The sequence below is a fragment of the Coregonus clupeaformis genome, chromosome 12 (assembly GCF_020615455.1).
Source record: "Coregonus clupeaformis isolate EN_2021a chromosome 12, ASM2061545v1, whole genome shotgun sequence".
Taxonomy (NCBI): domain Eukaryota; kingdom Metazoa; phylum Chordata; class Actinopteri; order Salmoniformes; family Salmonidae; genus Coregonus; species Coregonus clupeaformis.
In genome coordinates, this window is record NC_059203.1 from 956,627 (window position 1) to 974,187 (window position 17,561).

General features: G+C 42.8%; 1 protein-coding gene across 3 annotated transcripts in view; it reads left to right on the forward strand.

The window, feature by feature from the left end:
* The window catches only part of LOC121577991 (thymocyte selection-associated high mobility group box protein TOX), a 166,598-nt gene that overhangs the window by 96,526 nt on the left and 52,511 nt on the right, over positions 1–17,561 (forward strand). For all 3 annotated transcript variants that reach the window (XM_041892024.2, XM_041892026.2, XM_041892025.2), the window contains exon 4: positions 8,553–8,816. In XM_041892024.2, the coding sequence (XP_041747958.1) occupies positions 8,553–8,816 (264 nt within the window). The remainder of the gene's footprint in view (positions 1–8,552; positions 8,817–17,561) is intronic.

A 17,561-nucleotide genomic window follows, 5' to 3' on the forward strand; every position in this document is an offset into this window, starting at 1 on the left:
ATTGGCACCCTATTCCCTACATAGTGCGTTACTTTTGACCAAGGCCCATAGAGAATAGAATGCCACTTGGGACGTATCCAGCAGCAGCAGTGGCCCTGTTAAGCCTAGCAGAAGAGACAACGCAACCAATGAATAAAGTTAAAAAGATTCCTCCTCTGAAGAGACATGGCTGATCTCTATATGAAGAGACATGGCTGATCTCTATATGAAGAGACATGGCTGATCTCTATATGAAGAGACATGGCTGATCTCTATATGAAGAGACATGGCTGATCTCTATATGAAGAGACATGGCTGATCTCTATATGAAGAGACATGGCTGATCTCTATATGAAGAGACATGGCTGATCTCTATATGAAGAGACATGGCTGATCTCTATATGAAGAGACATGGCTGATCTCTATATGAAGAGACATGGCTGATCTCTATATGAAGAGACATGGCTGATCTCTATATGAAGAGACATGGCTGATCTCTATATGAAGAGACATGGCTGATCTCTATATGAAGAGACATGGCTGATCTCTATATGAAGAGACATGGCTGATCTCTATATGAAGAGACATGGCTGATCTCTATATGAAGAGACATGGCTGATCTCTATATGAAGAGACATGGCTGATCTCTATATGAAGAGACATGGCTGATCTCTATATGAAGAGACATGGCTGATCTCTATATGAAGAGACATGGCTGATCTCTATATGAAGAGACATGGCTGATCTCTATATGAAGTGACAAGGGGGATACTGCAGATATAATATGTGTGCCAAATGTCATTTTGTAATGCTAAATGGCTCCTGTCAGGCAATGAGTTTGATTATGGTCCTCATTTGAAATGTTGAAATCATCTCTCCCCCCTCTCGCTCCCTCCTTCTCTCCCTCCTTCTCCTTCTCTTTCTCCATCCTTCTCCTTCTCTCCCTCCTTCTCTTCCTCCCTCCTTCTCTTTCTCCATCCTTCTCTTCCTCCCCCCTCTCGCTCCCTCCTTCTCTCCCTCCTTCTCCTTCTCTTTCTCCATCCTACTCCTTCTCTCCCTCTGTCTCCTTCTCTTTCTCCATCCTTCTCCTTCTCTCCCTCCTTCTCTTCCTCCCTCCTTCTCTTTTTCCATCCTTCTCTTCCTCCCTCCTTCTCTTTCTCATCCTTCTCTTTCTCCCTCCTTCTCTTTCTCCATCCTTCTCTTCCTCCCCCTTCTCTTTCTTCATCCTTCTCTTCCTCCCTCCTTCTCTTTCTCCATCCTCTCTTCCTCCATCCTTCTCTTCCTCCCTCCTTCTCTTTCTCCATCCTTCTCTTCCTCCCTCCTTCTCTTTCTCCCTCCTTCTCTTCCTCCCTCCTTCTCTTTCTCCATCCTTCTCTTTCTCCATCCTTCTCTTTCTCCATCCTTCTCTTTCTCCATCCTTCTCTTCCTCCCTCCTTCTCTTTCTCCATCCTTCTCTTCCTCCCTCCTTCTCTTTCTCCATCCTTATCTTCCTTCCTCCCTCCTTCTTTCTCCCTCCTTCTCTTTCTCCCTCCTTCTTTTCACCCACGTCAGTATCAGAGCATGTAACAATCTCTCTCTAAATGACTCCTCGAAACCAGAGCTTTGTTTCTTTTATCTGATCATTTGTTTACTTAGCATTTTTCTTATTGCATTAGCGAGGATCGTGCTTGAGCTTACACTGTTCTCACTGCAAAGCATCTGCACACAATCACTGTCGGAGGGCGTGAGCGTGTTAACTGAACTCACTCTCCACTGCATCATGTCTTGGCTAAGAATACAATAATGAACGCTTATTACATCTAGAATCTATTTCTGCTGGCTAAGCTAACATCTGCCCCCATCATTTCCCAATTCAAATTCATGCAACTTTATTTGTCCTTTATTTGCCCATGATCTTCGTTAATCACATTCTATTGTCTGCACAGTGTCTCCTATCTCCTCTCTGTGTTTAGTCTGGGAACGTTTGAACAACGTTTTGTTCCACTCCAGTGTACAGCAATAATGACCTGTTAGTGGTGGGCTAGCCCCAACCTCACTGAGCATCCTCTCCCAGTCAAATCAACATGTCATTAGAAGAGGGGAAACACAGAGAGACAAAGAGAGATAGAGAGACAGAGAGATAAAGACAGAGAAAGAGAGAGACAGAGAGACACAGAGAGAAACACAGAGAGACACAGAGAGAGACAGAGAGTCACAGAGAGAGATGCAGAGAGAGACAGAGACACAGAGAGAGACAGAGAGAGACGCAGAGGGAAACACAGAGAGACAGAGAGAGAGACAGAGACACAGAGAGAGACAGAGAGAGAAACATAGAGAGAGACAGAGAGAGAAACATAGAGAGAGAGAGAGAGAGAGAGAGAGAGAGAGAGAGAGAGAGAGAGAGAGAGAGAGAGAGAGAGAGAGAGAGAGAGAGAGAGAGAGAGAGAGAGAGAGAGAGAGCGACAGGGACAGAGACAGAGACAGAGACAGAGACAGAGACAGAGACAGAGTTGTTTGTTTATTATTTGATAAACCCCACACCATGTAACCCCAGCATGTTGTGCAATAACTCAGGCTTGAAATTAGCCACTCCTGTGGCAGCCTTCTATCTTTGCCAAATGCATTAGTACGCCACTCAGAACTCATGCCACATGGGTTAAATGCAAATTGTATAATTTCTGACAGCCAATCAAATCAGAGTGACTCCACGACCCGGGAGTCCTGTTTCGTAACAAAATGCCTGATCAGATGACAATGACCTCGTGACCTTGGACAAGGAGTGAGATGTTGGTAGACAAGAAGGAAGAGACAAGAGGGGGAGACAGACAAGAGGGGGAGACAGACAAGAGGGGGAGACAAGAGGGGGAAACAAGAGAGGGAGACAGACAAGAGGGGGAGACAGACAAGAGGGGGAGACAAGAGAGGGAGACAAGAGGGGGAGGCAAGAGAGGGAGACAAGAGGGGGGAGACAAGAGGGGGAGACAAGAGGGGGAGGCAAGAGAGGGAGACAAGAGGGGGAGACAAGAGGGGGAGACAGACAAGAGGGGGAGACAGACAAGAGGGGGAGACAAGAGGGGGAGACAAGAGGGGGAGACAAGAGGGGGAGACAGACAAGAGGGGGAGACAAGAGGGGGAGACAGACAAGAGGGGGAGACAGACAAGAGGGGGAGACAAGAGGGGGAGACAGACAAGAGGGGGAGACAAGAGGGGGAGACAAGAGCGGGAGACAAGAGGAAGAGACAAAACATAAAAGGAGAAACCATTAGAATTAGGATGGTTGTTTAAGTCCATGCTCATTTAGCAGTCAACTCCTTTCTCTAGGATGTAATGGACCTTATTAAGAATTTCTATCTTTCATGGCCTTTCATTCTTTAGATTCTTTCTTCATTTGAGTCTCTCTACAATAGGCATTTCGGTATTATTTGCGTTGATAGCATTGCGGGGCATTGTCGCATCCAAAATAGCCGTAGCCAGCAATGGAACAACTAGCTAGCATTTTGCAGCTATTATTCCTGAGATGAGCCCATGACATTGTGTTGGGGCTGGAGCAATGCCTCACTTTCAACCAAACAGAAACTGAGAGCCGTGGTTTCAGATTCCACAAATTTCCAAATAGTAACAGAGTGACGGATAAATAATGAAGCTAGTCTGTCTGTTTGGAGACAGAGAGAGCGAGAGAGAGAGTGATAGGATGGGATGGGATGGGATAGAATGGGGGGCTGAGGGGAGGAGGGAGGTGTAGGATGGAAGTAATTCTAGAGAGGCTCTTTGTGGTGTGCTGATATCCCTGACATGATATTGTAGCAAAATAACACAACTGATGGCTGTAATTAAAGCCTGTATTAGAGCTGAGAGAGAGGGTGTGGGGGGGGAGAGAGAGAGAGAGAGAGAGAGAGAGAGAGAGAGAGAGAGAGAGAGAGAGAGAGAGAGAGAGAGAGAGAGAGAGAGAGAGACAAAGCGAGAGGATTGTCCACAGATTGAGCTGTCCAATTAGGACACACACAAGTAGACATCCTCTCTTGCTTCTCTATGAACGTACATGATGTGTGTAGTGGCTGTGCACAATTATTACCATTAAAGTTATGTGAGATAAAGTCATACTATGCATCATTGAGTTCTTAGATCACATGCAAAGCATGACATCACCCAGTCATTGAGAAGGATTGTTCCATATCGTCATTTATTGTAGGGTCCATTATTTCCTTAGAATTTTGCTGAATATCTTCAAATGGAACAGACCACCCTCTAAAGTAAACAGGGGTGATGATATCCTCCTCTAGTATTGTCCATGGCATCATTTACCAGACGTAGTAATCCTATGAGGAGAATGAAAACGGATGAGGAACCCAAGATAAACCTCCCTTCCCTCCTCCGTTCTCTTCTTAGAAACAGGCCGTATGGAAGCGAGAGATAACTCTGACTTTGTTTTCTGGGCTCAGGGTGGGGTTTGGGGTGGAAAGAGGAAAGAGGAAAGAGGAAAGAGGAAAAGAAGGGTAGAAGGGATGTGTAAACATAAATCATAATTTGACAAACCTCATATATAATTATCTTTATAATTATTATTTATTATCATATATAGTTATCTTCCCCTCTGACTCACCTAGTTACTGAGGTGTATATAAGAACAAATATATAGTAAATACTGCTGGAAACTGGAAATGGCCTGAATTTACTGTGGTGGGTCCCATTCCACCTTAAAGTATATTTCCTTTATTCTTTTGCATATATGTATTACCACATTGTTTGCGGAAATACATTTGAGACAATAAAATTGAGTATATTTTGATGTGATTTCTTTATTTAATTATTAGAGTACCATGCATCTTCAGGAATGCCCAGCCCACATGGACTTATAAGACACTGTATTCCTAAAATTATATGTCCGAAGATATTATAATATGACTTCAAATCATTAGCTAGATATCATTTGTGACACAGAAGGCCTTGACTACTGAAGGCAGCCTGTTCAGATAAGTCCTATTCGATGAGCCCAGCTAGTTGAAGCAGCATTGTGGAAAGTTAGCTCAGTGCCAACAAAGATAACCTGGAACGCTTCCCAATCGATGATATTTTCCCTCTCATTCCATCCCCACACCAACTGTCTGTTCATCTGTTTCTCTTAAATGAAAGGTGCATTAAAATGTGCGCCAAACTCTCTGAAGACCTCCACTTTGAGAAACAGTGGAGGTGCCTTTGTTGGAGTCGACGCCGTACAAGGAGGACAGACTCTGGCCTATATGAGCCCTCAAACACATACGTACAGATGTAGGATCTTAATTTGATCACCCTGTTGTAGGATAACATTTTAAACTTGTTGTGTATTTGATGTTTAAAAAGTTTCTAATTTCCACTTAGAAATTTCAGACTTGATCTTGCATTACGAAAAATGCATCAACCCCTACAAAAATGTCCACATAATAATTCACATTTCCTGTTGCTGCAGGATTATTTTTCTGCTGTAGCAAACTGACTCAAATTAAGATCCTACATCTGTATATATATATACATACGGCATTGTTCAGATTGGACTTTTAAAGGGGAAAGGGGGAAGAGTATGCATTAGCTGGAGTATACCTTGGCTCTGTATACTATACATGCAATCTCACTCTGAATAGAATATGAATGATTTATCCTGCAACTATTCAGTAGGGAATGTCCTTGATATTTACATTTGATCATCAAGGGCATCCGACTAGGCTCCAGAGAAATGTAACATGTGACACATATTATTCACTAGCCCTCTCTTACGGAATTGAAAAAAGCAAAGGATTTGATTTGATTGGAAGAAGTGTTTTTCTACTACGGACAAACAAAACACATTGTCCATGGTCAATGAACATGCCCTTTGTACTTAAGATATAACATAAGCTATAAGATACTTAAGATATAACATAAGCTATAAGATACTTAAGATATAACATAAGCTATAAGATACTTAAGATATAACATAAGCTATAAGATACTTAAGATATAACATAAGCTATAAGATACTTAAGATATAACATAAGCTATAAGATACTTAAGATATAACATAAGCTATAAGATACTTAAGATATAACATAAGCTATAAGATACTTAAGATATAACATAAGCTATAAGATACTTAAGATAAGTGATGACTGTGCAAAGGGCCTTTTATGGTTTAAGTTCTGTCAAGGCTTAGAAGAATGTCTGGTTAAGACTGAGGCTGTGTACCAAATAGGGGTAAAAAAATAGTGCACTATGAAGGGAATAGGGTGTCCTTTGGGACATAGCCTCAATCTTAACAGTACCTAGTGTCTAACCTCATTGTGAAAGATCATGGAGATGTGAGTTCTCCCAGAGGATTCAACGAGGGACTCCCTTCACACAATGGCTCCAATGTTTACAACAGACAAGTTAGTTTCCTTCCAACAATTATGAGGGAAATTCAATCTCCGGAAATGTTTGTTTTCTTGTCCACTAGACCAAACAATTACACAATCTCCAAAGGTTTACAAAAACATCTGTCTTCAAAGGACAATTTAGAAAATTAATATCCATGCTTTCCCAGACAATGCAATTACATTATTTTTTCCCCTTTTTCCATTCATGGTCACTAGTTGCGAGGGCATGAAAGCGTGTTTAAGTGTTGTGTTCGTTCAATGTCTACATCCCTCCTTTACAATAAGTAATAAATTGCAATTGCAAGTTCGTTGGTCGTGACCAGATTGAGGCTGGTTTCTTTGTGCCTATTTTTCAGTTTATGTCTTTCATTTGCTGTAGTGGTTATTTAGGATTATACCCAGTTTAATGCATTGGATTCTTTGATCATTTCAGTAAAAGCTATTGGTGGTGGGCTGACTTAATATGTTCTAGTGTTTCTTAACATTACACATAGTTCAATGCATTTGATTATTGGATGATTTTGGTAAATGTTGCACAGTAGACTGGTGATGGGTTGACATTAAGTCATTGTGCCTTACTACAGCGCTTATAGGGAGGGGGGAAAAAGGATTTGATCCCCTGCTGATTTTGTATGTTTGCCCACATAAAGAAATGATCAGTCTATAATTTTAATGGTAGGTTTATTTGAACAGTGAGAGACAGAATAACAACAAAAAAATTCAGAAAAACGCATGTCAAAAATGTTATAAATTGATTCGCATTTTAATGAGGGAAATAAGTATTTGACCCCCTCTCAATCAGAAAGATTTCTGGCTCCCAGGTGTCTTTTATACAGGTAACGACCTGAGATTAGAAGCACACTCTTAAAGGGAGTGCTCCTAATCTCAGCTTGTTACCTGTATAAAAGACACCTGTCCACAGAAGCAATCAATCAATCAGATTCCAAACTCTCCACCATGGCTAAGACCAAAGAGCTCTCCAAGGATGTCAGGGTCAAGATGGTAGACCTACACAAGGCTGGAATGGGCTACAAGACCATCGCCAAGCAGCTTGGTGAGAAGTTGACAACAGTTGGTGCGATTATTCGCAAATGGAAGAAACACAAAATAACTGTCAATCTCCCTCGGCCTGGGGCTCCATGCAAGATCTCACCTCGTGGAGTTGCAATGATCATGAGAACGTTGAGGAATCAGCCCAGAACTACACGGGAGGATCTTGTCAATGATCCCAAGGCAGCAGGGACCATAGTCACCAAGAAAACAATTGGTAACACACTACACCGGGAAGGACTGAAATCTTGCAACGCCCGCAAGGTCAAACGTACAAAATCAGCAGGGGATCAAATACATTTTCCCCTCACTGTACAGTAGCTAGCTATCTACTACGTTTCAGTTATTTACTTAAATAGAGTAAAAAAGAGCTCTCTGAGAATACTTTTTTCTTTGGCTTTGCCCTGTATTCTCTGGAAGGATTTTCTTGAGATAAATTACCACTCCAGTGCAGAGGATGACAGCCTCTGATATTGAATTGATTACTGAAATGTTGCAGAACTGACTTTTTTATGTATACGCCAAGACATGAATCATAAAAATTCGATTAAAAACCCCTTGAATGGCTGACACCTGAATATTATTTGTGATGATTAACTTGACTCAGTCATTACAAAGGGAGTCAAGTCAGAGTGCCTCAGACAAAATTGCTATTTCATTCCCCATTGAATTTCCCAGGTATTTATTTTATTTTTTCCCCCTTTAGAATTCAGAATCATATTGTTCCTTATTGCTGCACACAGCAATATGGACCTATTGATAGTACAGCAATACACAGATATGCATACTGTTATTCTGAAAACATGGAAACAAATGATATACAATATTTAATGTACATTTACTGTATTCAGATGTTTGAAAGCTCATGTTACTGTTATGCAGTAGTCTCTTTAAACATGAGAAGCATATAGGTAGGGTGTAATTGGGGACTGGGGGTGGAGTATGTTTTTTTTAGGGAGGTGACCCTTTATCATTCTTATAACTACCATCCCTGGGGTGGGGGGTGGAGGGCACCATTTCCTCATTAAATAATTGACTGTTCTCAAAATGACCTCTCCCCCACACCTCAACCTACACGTTACATCAATCATTCACTGCTCATGGCTAACCTACCTATAAACTACACATACAGTAAAATACACTATCTCACATCATCTCCCTCTCTGCTTGTCCTTCCAGAGCTATTCCGGACAGGGAGGAGGAGGCGGCGGTGGGAACGGTGCGGGGGACGAGGACTACGAGATCCCGCCCATCACCCCTCCTAACCACGCCGAGCCTTCCCTGCTCCACCTGATGGACCCAGAGTCGGGCTACCTGTGCCACTCCCTAGGGGCCCACCACAATGGTATGATCAACCCGTACTCCTACCCGGAGCTGCCCGCCCTCATGATGTCCAATATGTTGGCCCAAGACGGCCACCTGCTCTCCAGCCAAATGCCATCGGTGAGTCCCCCACAAGCTGTTTGCTTAGATACCACACCTGGGTTCAAATACTACTTGAAATCATTTAAAATACTTAATCTGTGCTCGATTTAGTTTGCCTGTTGCAATGGAGCTAGCAGACAAGTTCCAAAAATGCAAACTCAGCCCACCTGGCACACCAGGCAGCCTTAAGCAAACACTCAAAGTATTTGAAAGACTTCAAGTATTATTTGAAGCCATGTCCGTCTGATACTGATTCACCCACTCCATCATTTGGTGGTACCAATGACTGGTGGTCAGAGGGTTGTGTTCGTTGTCACTTGCCTGAGGAGACTAGTATGTCTAAGAAAGATTGAGTTTGAAACAGATACAGTTTTAAACGATTTTCTCAAAATGGGCATTTCAGCAAATAGTTTGGATGAGAACATAGATGGTTTGGCTCTAGGGAAAGCATAGCGTTTTTTGGTTTAGACTGCCAACTCTTCTGGTTTGTAACTTTTTGAATAGTAAAATGTTACATTAACAACACAGGCTATGTAAATCATTTCTCTGTTCATTTCATATGACATACAACAATATTCATGCAATATCAAGAGGAAGGCAAAGTAAGGGATTGCCCTGTCAGCTCTGACACACAAAGGTTTGTGGGTAAATCCATCATTTTCAAACATCCAATATGAATACACTGATTGCTATACTGCATGAATACAGCCTCACTCAGCCTTTTTACACAAACTGCTTCAATGTGCCACAAATTGTCATCCTTAGCCATAATTGTATTCATGAGAAAGGCAGGAAATCGACATTGTTTCCATGTGTCTGGAATGAGATCATTCTCTATAAAACAGTCAAATACATCCCAAATGGCACCCTATTCTCTATAAGGTGCACTAATTTTGACAAGGGCTCATAGGGCTCTGGTTAAAAGTAGTGCACTATATAGGGAATAGGGTGCATTTTGGGACGCATGGAACATCCACTGTATACACCATCAGAATATCGAAACTGTCTACATAGAGAGTAGAGACAATTTTATGTACCTGGTCAGAGAAAGAAAGTGTCATTTTAACTGAGAAAATTAAATCTACATTTTTATACAGAAACTGTATAGAGACTGAGAGTTCAAGGTATTAACTTAGGACCACTATATCTGACTGTATAATTGGTCATATCACCAATACACATAATTATGGCTTTGGAAATGGCATCTGCACAAAAAAAAAAATATATCAGCTTTTCTATTACTATGGAAAGTATTATCCAGACAGTAAATATGGATATTTGATTTTTCACAAAATAATGATGGTTTCCTTTGAATGATGGTGTCTTTTGAGAGTCCAGTGTATCCATAGAGAGGACATGGAGGGGTTTTCATTGCTACACTACACTCAACAGGACAAGACATTTAAGCATTCAAGAGTTTAAGTGTCTTTGGGTCTTTGAAAAGCGCTATATAATAAAGTATTATTTATAAAGTATTATTATTGTATTATTATTATTATTATTATTCACAGCCATACATGTCTTCCACTTATAGCAATGGCTGCATCTTATTTGACCCATACAGATCATCCAGTTCGTCAATATACAGTTGAAGTCTGAAGTTTACATACACGTTAGCCAAATACATTTAAACAAGTTTTTCACAATTCCTGACATTTAATCCTTGTAAAAATTCCCTGTTTTAGGTCAGTTAGGATCACCACTTTATTTTAAGAATGTGAAATGTCAGAATAATAGTAGAGAGAATTATTTATTTCAACTTTTATTTATTTAATCACATTCCCAGTGGGTCAGAAGTTTACATACACTTAAGTTTACATACACTGGTATCATTGCCTTTAAATTGTTTAACTTGGGTCAAACGTTTCGGGTAGCCTTCCACAAGCTTCCCACAATAAGTTGTGTGAATTTTGGCCCATTCCTCCTGGCAGAGCTGGTGTAACTGAGTCAGGTTTGTAGGCCTCCTTGCTCACACACGCTTTTTCAGTTCTGCCCACAAATGTTCTATAGGATTGAGGTCAGGGCTTTGTGATGGCTACTCCAATACCTTGACTTTGTTGTCCTTAAGCCATTTTGCCACAACTTTGGAAGTATGCTTGGGGTCATTGTTCATTTGGAAGACCAATTTGCGACCAAGCTTTAACTTCCTGACTGATGTTTTGAGATGTTGCTTCAATATATCCACATCATTTTCCTTCCTCATGATGCCATCTATTTTGTGAAGTGCACCAGTCCCTCCTGCAGCAAAGCACCCCCACAGCATGATGCTGCCACCCCCGTGCTTCACGGTTGGGATGGTGTTCTTCGGCTTGCAAGCAGCCCCCTTTTTCCTCCAAACATAACGATGGTCATTATGGCCAAACAGTTATATTTTTATTTCATCGGACCAGAGTACATTTCTCCAAAGAATACAATCTTTGTCCCCATGTACAGTTGCAAACCGTAGTCTGGCTTTTTTATGGCGGTTTTGGAGCAGTGGCTTCTTCCTTGCTGAGCGGCCTTTCAGGTTATGTCGATATAGGACTCGTTTTTACTGTGGATATAGATACTTTTGTACCTGTTTCCTCCAGCATCTTCTCAAGGTCCTTTGCTGTTGTTCTGGGATTGATTTGCACTTTTCGCACCAAAGTACGTTCATCTCTAGGAGACAGAACGCGTCTCCTTCCTGAGCGGTATGACGGCTGTGTGGTCCCATGGTGTTTATACTTGCGTACTATTGTTTGTACAGATGAACGTGGTACCTTCAGGCGTTTGGAAATTGCTCCCAAGGATGAACCAGACTTTCTGAGGTCTTGGCTGATTTCTTTTGATTTTTCCATGATGTTAAGCAAAGAGGCACTGAGTTTGAAGGTAGGCCTTGAAATACATTGACAGGTACACCTCCAATTGACTCAAATGATGTGAATTAGCCTATCAGAAGCTTTGTCTGCTAGATAACACCATGATTATATGTCATGTATATGTTTGCCACGAACACATGATACACGCCAGATTGTATACATACAGATATGTATACATACTCATGTACACGGTATTGTTTCGAGGGCAAGGAGAGTATTTGAATGTGATTTATCACTATATAGTGACTTATCACTATATTCATGTGACTTCACATCTGGTGTATACTGTATATTAGTGTTGGTGTATATATTAGTGTTGGTGTATGTAGTTGTATATATTGGTGTATATATTAGTGTTGGTGTATATAGTTGGTGTATATATTGGTGCATATATTAGTGTTGGTGTATATAGTTGTATATATTGGTGTATATATTAGTGTTGGTGTATTTAGTTGTATATATTGGTGTATATAGTAGTGTCGGTGTGTATAGTTGTATATATTGTTGTATATATTAGTGTTGGTGTATATAGTTGTATATATTGGTGTATATATTAGTGTTGGTGTATATAGTTGGTGTACATATTAGTTTTGGTGTATATAGTTGGTGTATATAATGGTGTATATATTAGTGTTGGTGTATATCGTTTTTTTGGTTACAGCTCATTAAGTACGCGCCGGAGGGGATGGCTGCCATCTTATGGACTCTTAACCAACCGTGCTATTTTGTGTGTTTTTTCGCATTGTTTGTAACTTATTTTGTACGTAATGTTGCTCGTACCGTCTCTTATGACCGAAAATAGCTTCTGGACATCAGAACAGCGATTACTCACCTTGAACTGGACAAATAATTTTTCTTTAATGAGTCGGACGAGAGGGATTTGCTCCAGACAACCGACAGGGCCCTCATCCCCGTCATTCGCAATAGAACGAAAAGGAGATATTGCGGAAGGAGATCGGGGTGCTTGGTAAGGAGCCGGTGACGAGTGGCTAATCTGCCTTTGCCATCGATACTATTGGCCAATTTACAATCGTTTGATAATAAAGTGGACGAACTACAGGCACGAATATCCTACCAACGGGATATTAAAAACTGTAATATCTTATGTTTCACCGAGTCATGGCTGAACGAAGACATGAATAACATACAGCTGGCGGGTTATACACTGTATCGGCAGGATAGAACAGCAGCATCTGGTAAGACAAGGGGTGGCGGTCTATGTATATTTGTAAACAACAGCTGATGCACGATATCTAAGGAAGTATCAAGGTTTTGCTCGCCTGAGGTAGAGTATCTCATGATAAGCTGTAGACCACACTATCTACCAAGAGAGTTTTCATTTATATTCTTCGTAGCCATCTATTTATCACCACAAACCGATGCTGGCACTAAGAACGCACTCAATGAACTGTATACGGCCATAAGCAAACAGGAAAACGCTCATCCAGAGGCGGCGCTTCTAGTGGCCGGGGACTTTAATGCAGGGAAACTTAAATCCGTTGTACCTCATTTCTACCAGCATGTTAAATGTGCAACCAGAGGGGAAAAAACTCTAGACCACCTTTACTCCACACACAGAGACGCGTACAAAGCTCTCCCTCACCTCCATTTGGCAAATATGACCATAATTCTATCCTCCTGATTCCTGCTTACAAGCATAAACTAAAGCAGGAAGCACCAGTGACTCGGTCAATAAAAAAGTGGTCAGATGAAGACTATTTTGCTAGCACAGACTGGAATATGTTCCGGGATTCTTCCGATGGCATTGAGGAGTACAGTCACTGGCTTCATCAATAAGTGCATCGATGACGTCGTCCCCACAGTGACTGTTCGTACATACCCCAACCAGAAGCCATGGATTACAGGCAACATCCGCACTGAGCTAAAGGGTAGAGCCACCACTAACCCGGAAGCTTATAAGAAATCCTGCTATGCCCTCCGACGAACCATCAAACAGGCAACGCGTCAATACAGGACTAAGATCGAATCGTACTACACCGGCTCCGATGCTCGTCGGATGTGGCAGGGCTTGCAAACTATTACAGACTACAAAGGGAAGCACAGCTGCGAGCTGCCCAGTGACACGAGCCTACCAGACGAGCTAAATTACTTCTATGCTCGCTTCGAGGCAAGTAACACTGAAACATGCATGAGAGCATCAGCTGTTCCAGACGACTGTGTGATCACGCTCCCCGTAGCCGATGTGAGTAAGACCTTTAAACAGGTCAACATTCAGATTACCAGGACGTGTACTCCAAGCATGCGCTGACCAACTGGCAAGTGTCTTCACTGACATTTTCAACCTCTCCCTGTCTGAGTCTGTAATACCAACATGTTTCAAGAAGACCACCATAGTCCCTGTGCCCAAGAACACTAAGGTAACCTGCCTAAATGACTACCGACCCGTAGCACTCACGTCTGTAGCCATGAAGTGCTTTGAAAGGCTGGTCATAGCTCACATCAACACCATTATCCCAGAACCATAGACCCACTCCAATTTGCATACCACCCCAACAGATCCACAGATTATGCAATCTATATTGCGCTCCATACTGCCCTTTCACACCTGGACAAAAGGAACACCTATGTGAGAATGCTATTCATTGACTACAGCCCAGCGTTCAACACCATAGTGCCCTCAAAGCTCATCACTAAGCTAAGAACCCTGGGACTAAACACCTCCCTCTGCAACTGGATCCTGGACTTCCTGACGGGCCGCCCCCAGGTGGTAAGGGTAGGTAACAACACATCCGCCACGCTGATCCTCAACACGGGGGCCCCTCAGGGGTGCGTCCTCAGTCCCCTCCTGTACTCCCTGGTCACTCATGACTGCATGGCCAGGCACGACTCCAACGCCATCATTAAGTTTGCCGATGACACAACAGTGGTAGGCCTGATCACCGACAATAACGAGACAGACTATAGGGAGGAGGTCAGAGACCTGGCCATGTGGTGCCAGGACAACAACCTCTCCCTCAATGTGGTCAAGACAAAGGAGATGATTGTGGACTACAGGAAAAATAAGCGGACCGAGCACGCCCCCCATTCTCATCTACGGTGCTGTAGTGGAGCAGGTTGAGAGCTTCAAGTTCCTTGGTGTCCACATCACCAACAAACGAACATGGTCCAAACATGCCAAGACAGTCATGAAGAGGGCACGACAAAGCCTATTCCCCCTCAGGAGACTGAAAAGATTTGGCATGGGTCCTCAGATCCTCAAAAGGTTCTACAGCTGCACCATCGAGAGCATCCTGACTGGTTGCATCACAGCCTGGTATGGCAACTGCTCGGCCTCCGACTGCAAGGCACTACAGAGGGTAGTGCGTACGGCCCAGTACATCACTGGGGCCAAGCTTCATTCCATCCAGGACCTCTATACCAGGCGGTGTCAGAGGAAGGCCCTAGAAATTGTCAAAGACTCCAGCCACCCTAGTTGATAGACTGTTCTCTCTGCTACTGCACGGCAAGCGGTACCGGAGCACCAAGTCCAAGAGGCTTCTAAACAGCTTCTACCCCCAAACCATAAGGCTCCTTAACATCTAATCAAATGGCTACCCAGACTATTTGCATTGCCCCCCCCGCCCCGCCCCCCTTTTACGCTGCTGCTACTCTCTGTTTATTTTTTATTTTTTTTAATCCACCTTTATTTAACCAGGTAAGCCAGTTGAGAACAAGTTCTCATTTATAACTGCGACCTGGCCAAGATAAACCTATGTATAGTCACTTTAATAACTCTACCTACATGTACATATTACCTCAATTACCTCGACTAACCGGTGCCCCCGCACATTGCCTCGGTACCGGTACCCCCTGTATATAGCCTCGCTATTGTTATTTTTACTGCTGCTCTTTAATTATTTGTTACTTTTATTTCGTATTTTTTTGTATTGTATTTTTTGGTGATTTTTTTTGTATTCTTTCTTAAAACTGCATTGTTGGTTAAGGGCTTGTAAGTAAGCATTTCACTGTAAGGTCTACTACACCTGTTGTATTCGGCGCATGTGACAAATAAAAATTGATTTGTTTTGATTTATAGTTTTATACACTGCTCAAAAAAATATAGGGAACACTAAAATAACACATCCTAGATCTGAATGAATGAAATAATCTCATTAAATACTTTTTTCTTTACATAGTTGAATGTGCTGACAACAAAATCACACAAAAATGATCAATGGAAATCAAATGTATCAACCCATGGAGGTCTGGATTTGGAGTCACCCTCAAAATTAAAGTGGAAAACCACACTACAGGCTGATCCAACTTTGATGTAATGTCCTTAAAACAAGTCAAAATGAGGCTCAGTATTGTGTGTGGCCTCCACGTGCCTGTATGACCTCCCTACAATGCCTGGGCATGCTCCTGATGAGGTGGCGGATGGTCTCCTGAGGGATCTCCTCCCAGACCTGGACTAAAGCATCCGCCAACAACTGGACAGTCTGTGGTGCAACGTGGCGTTGGTGGATGGAGCGAGACATGATGTCCCAGATGTGCTCAATTGGATTCAGGTCTGGGGAACGGGCGGGCCAGTCCATAGCATCAATGCCTTCCTCTTGCAGGAACTGCTGACACACTCCAGCCACATGAGGTCTAGCATTGTCTTGCATTAGGAGGAACCCAGGGCCAACCGCACCAGCATATGGTCTCACAAGGGGTCTGAGGATATCATCTCGGTACCTAATGGCAGTCAGGTTACCTCTGGCGAGCACATGGAGGGCTGTGCGGCCCCCCAAAGAAATGTCACCCCACACCATGACTGACCCACCGCCAAACCGGTCATGCTGGAGGATGTTGCAGGCAGCAGAACGTTCTCCACGGCGTCTCCAGACTCTGTCACATCTGTCACGTGCTCAGTGTGAACCTGCTTTCATCTGTGAAGAGCACAGGGTGCCAGTGGCGAATTTGCCAATCTTGGTGTTCTCTGGCAAATGCCAAACGTCCTGCACGGTGTTGGGCTGTAAGCACAACCCCCCACCTGTGGACGTCGGGCCCTCATACCACCCTCATGGAGTCTGTTTCTGACCGTTTGAGCAGACACATGCACATTTGTGGCCTGCTGGAGGTCATTTTGCAGGGCTCTGGCAGTGCTCCTCCTGCTCCTCCTTGCACAAAGGCGGAGGTAGCAGTCCTGCTGCTGGGTTGTTGCCCTCCTACGGCCTCCTCCACGTCTCCTGATGTACTGGCCTGTCTCCTGGTAGCGCCTCCATGCTCTGGACACTACGCTGACAGACACAGCAAACCTTCTTGCCACAGCTCGCATTGATGTGCTATCCTGGATGAGCTGCACTACCTGAGCCACTTGTGTGGGTTGTAGTCTCATGCTACCACTAGAGTGAAAGCACCGCCAGCATTCAAAAGTGACCAAAACATCAGCCAGGAAGCATAGGAACTGAGAAGTGGTCTGTAGTCACCACCTGCAAAACCAGTCCTTTATTGGGGGTGTCTTGCTAATTGCCTATCATTTCCACCTGTTGTCTGTTTCATTTGCACAACAGCATGTAAAATTTATTGTCAATCAGTGTTGCTTCCTAAGTGGACAGTTTGATTTCACAGAAGTGTGATTGACTTGGAGTTACATTGTGTTGTTTAAGTGTTCCCTTAATTTTTTTGAGCAGTGTATATTGGTGTATATGTTAGTGTTGGTGTATATAGTTGGTGTATATATTGGTGTATATATTAGTGTTGGTGTATATAGTTGTATATATTGGTGTATATATTAGTGTTAGTGTATATAGTTGTATACAGTACCAGTCAAAAGTTTGGACACACCTATTAATTCAAGGGTTTTTCTTTATTTTTTATATTTTCTACCTTGTAGAATAATAGTGAAGACATACATTTGGTTAAGGTAGGGGGATTGTGGAGGCCAGGTCATCTGACGCAGCACTCCATCACTCTCCTTCTTGGTAAAATAGCCCTTACA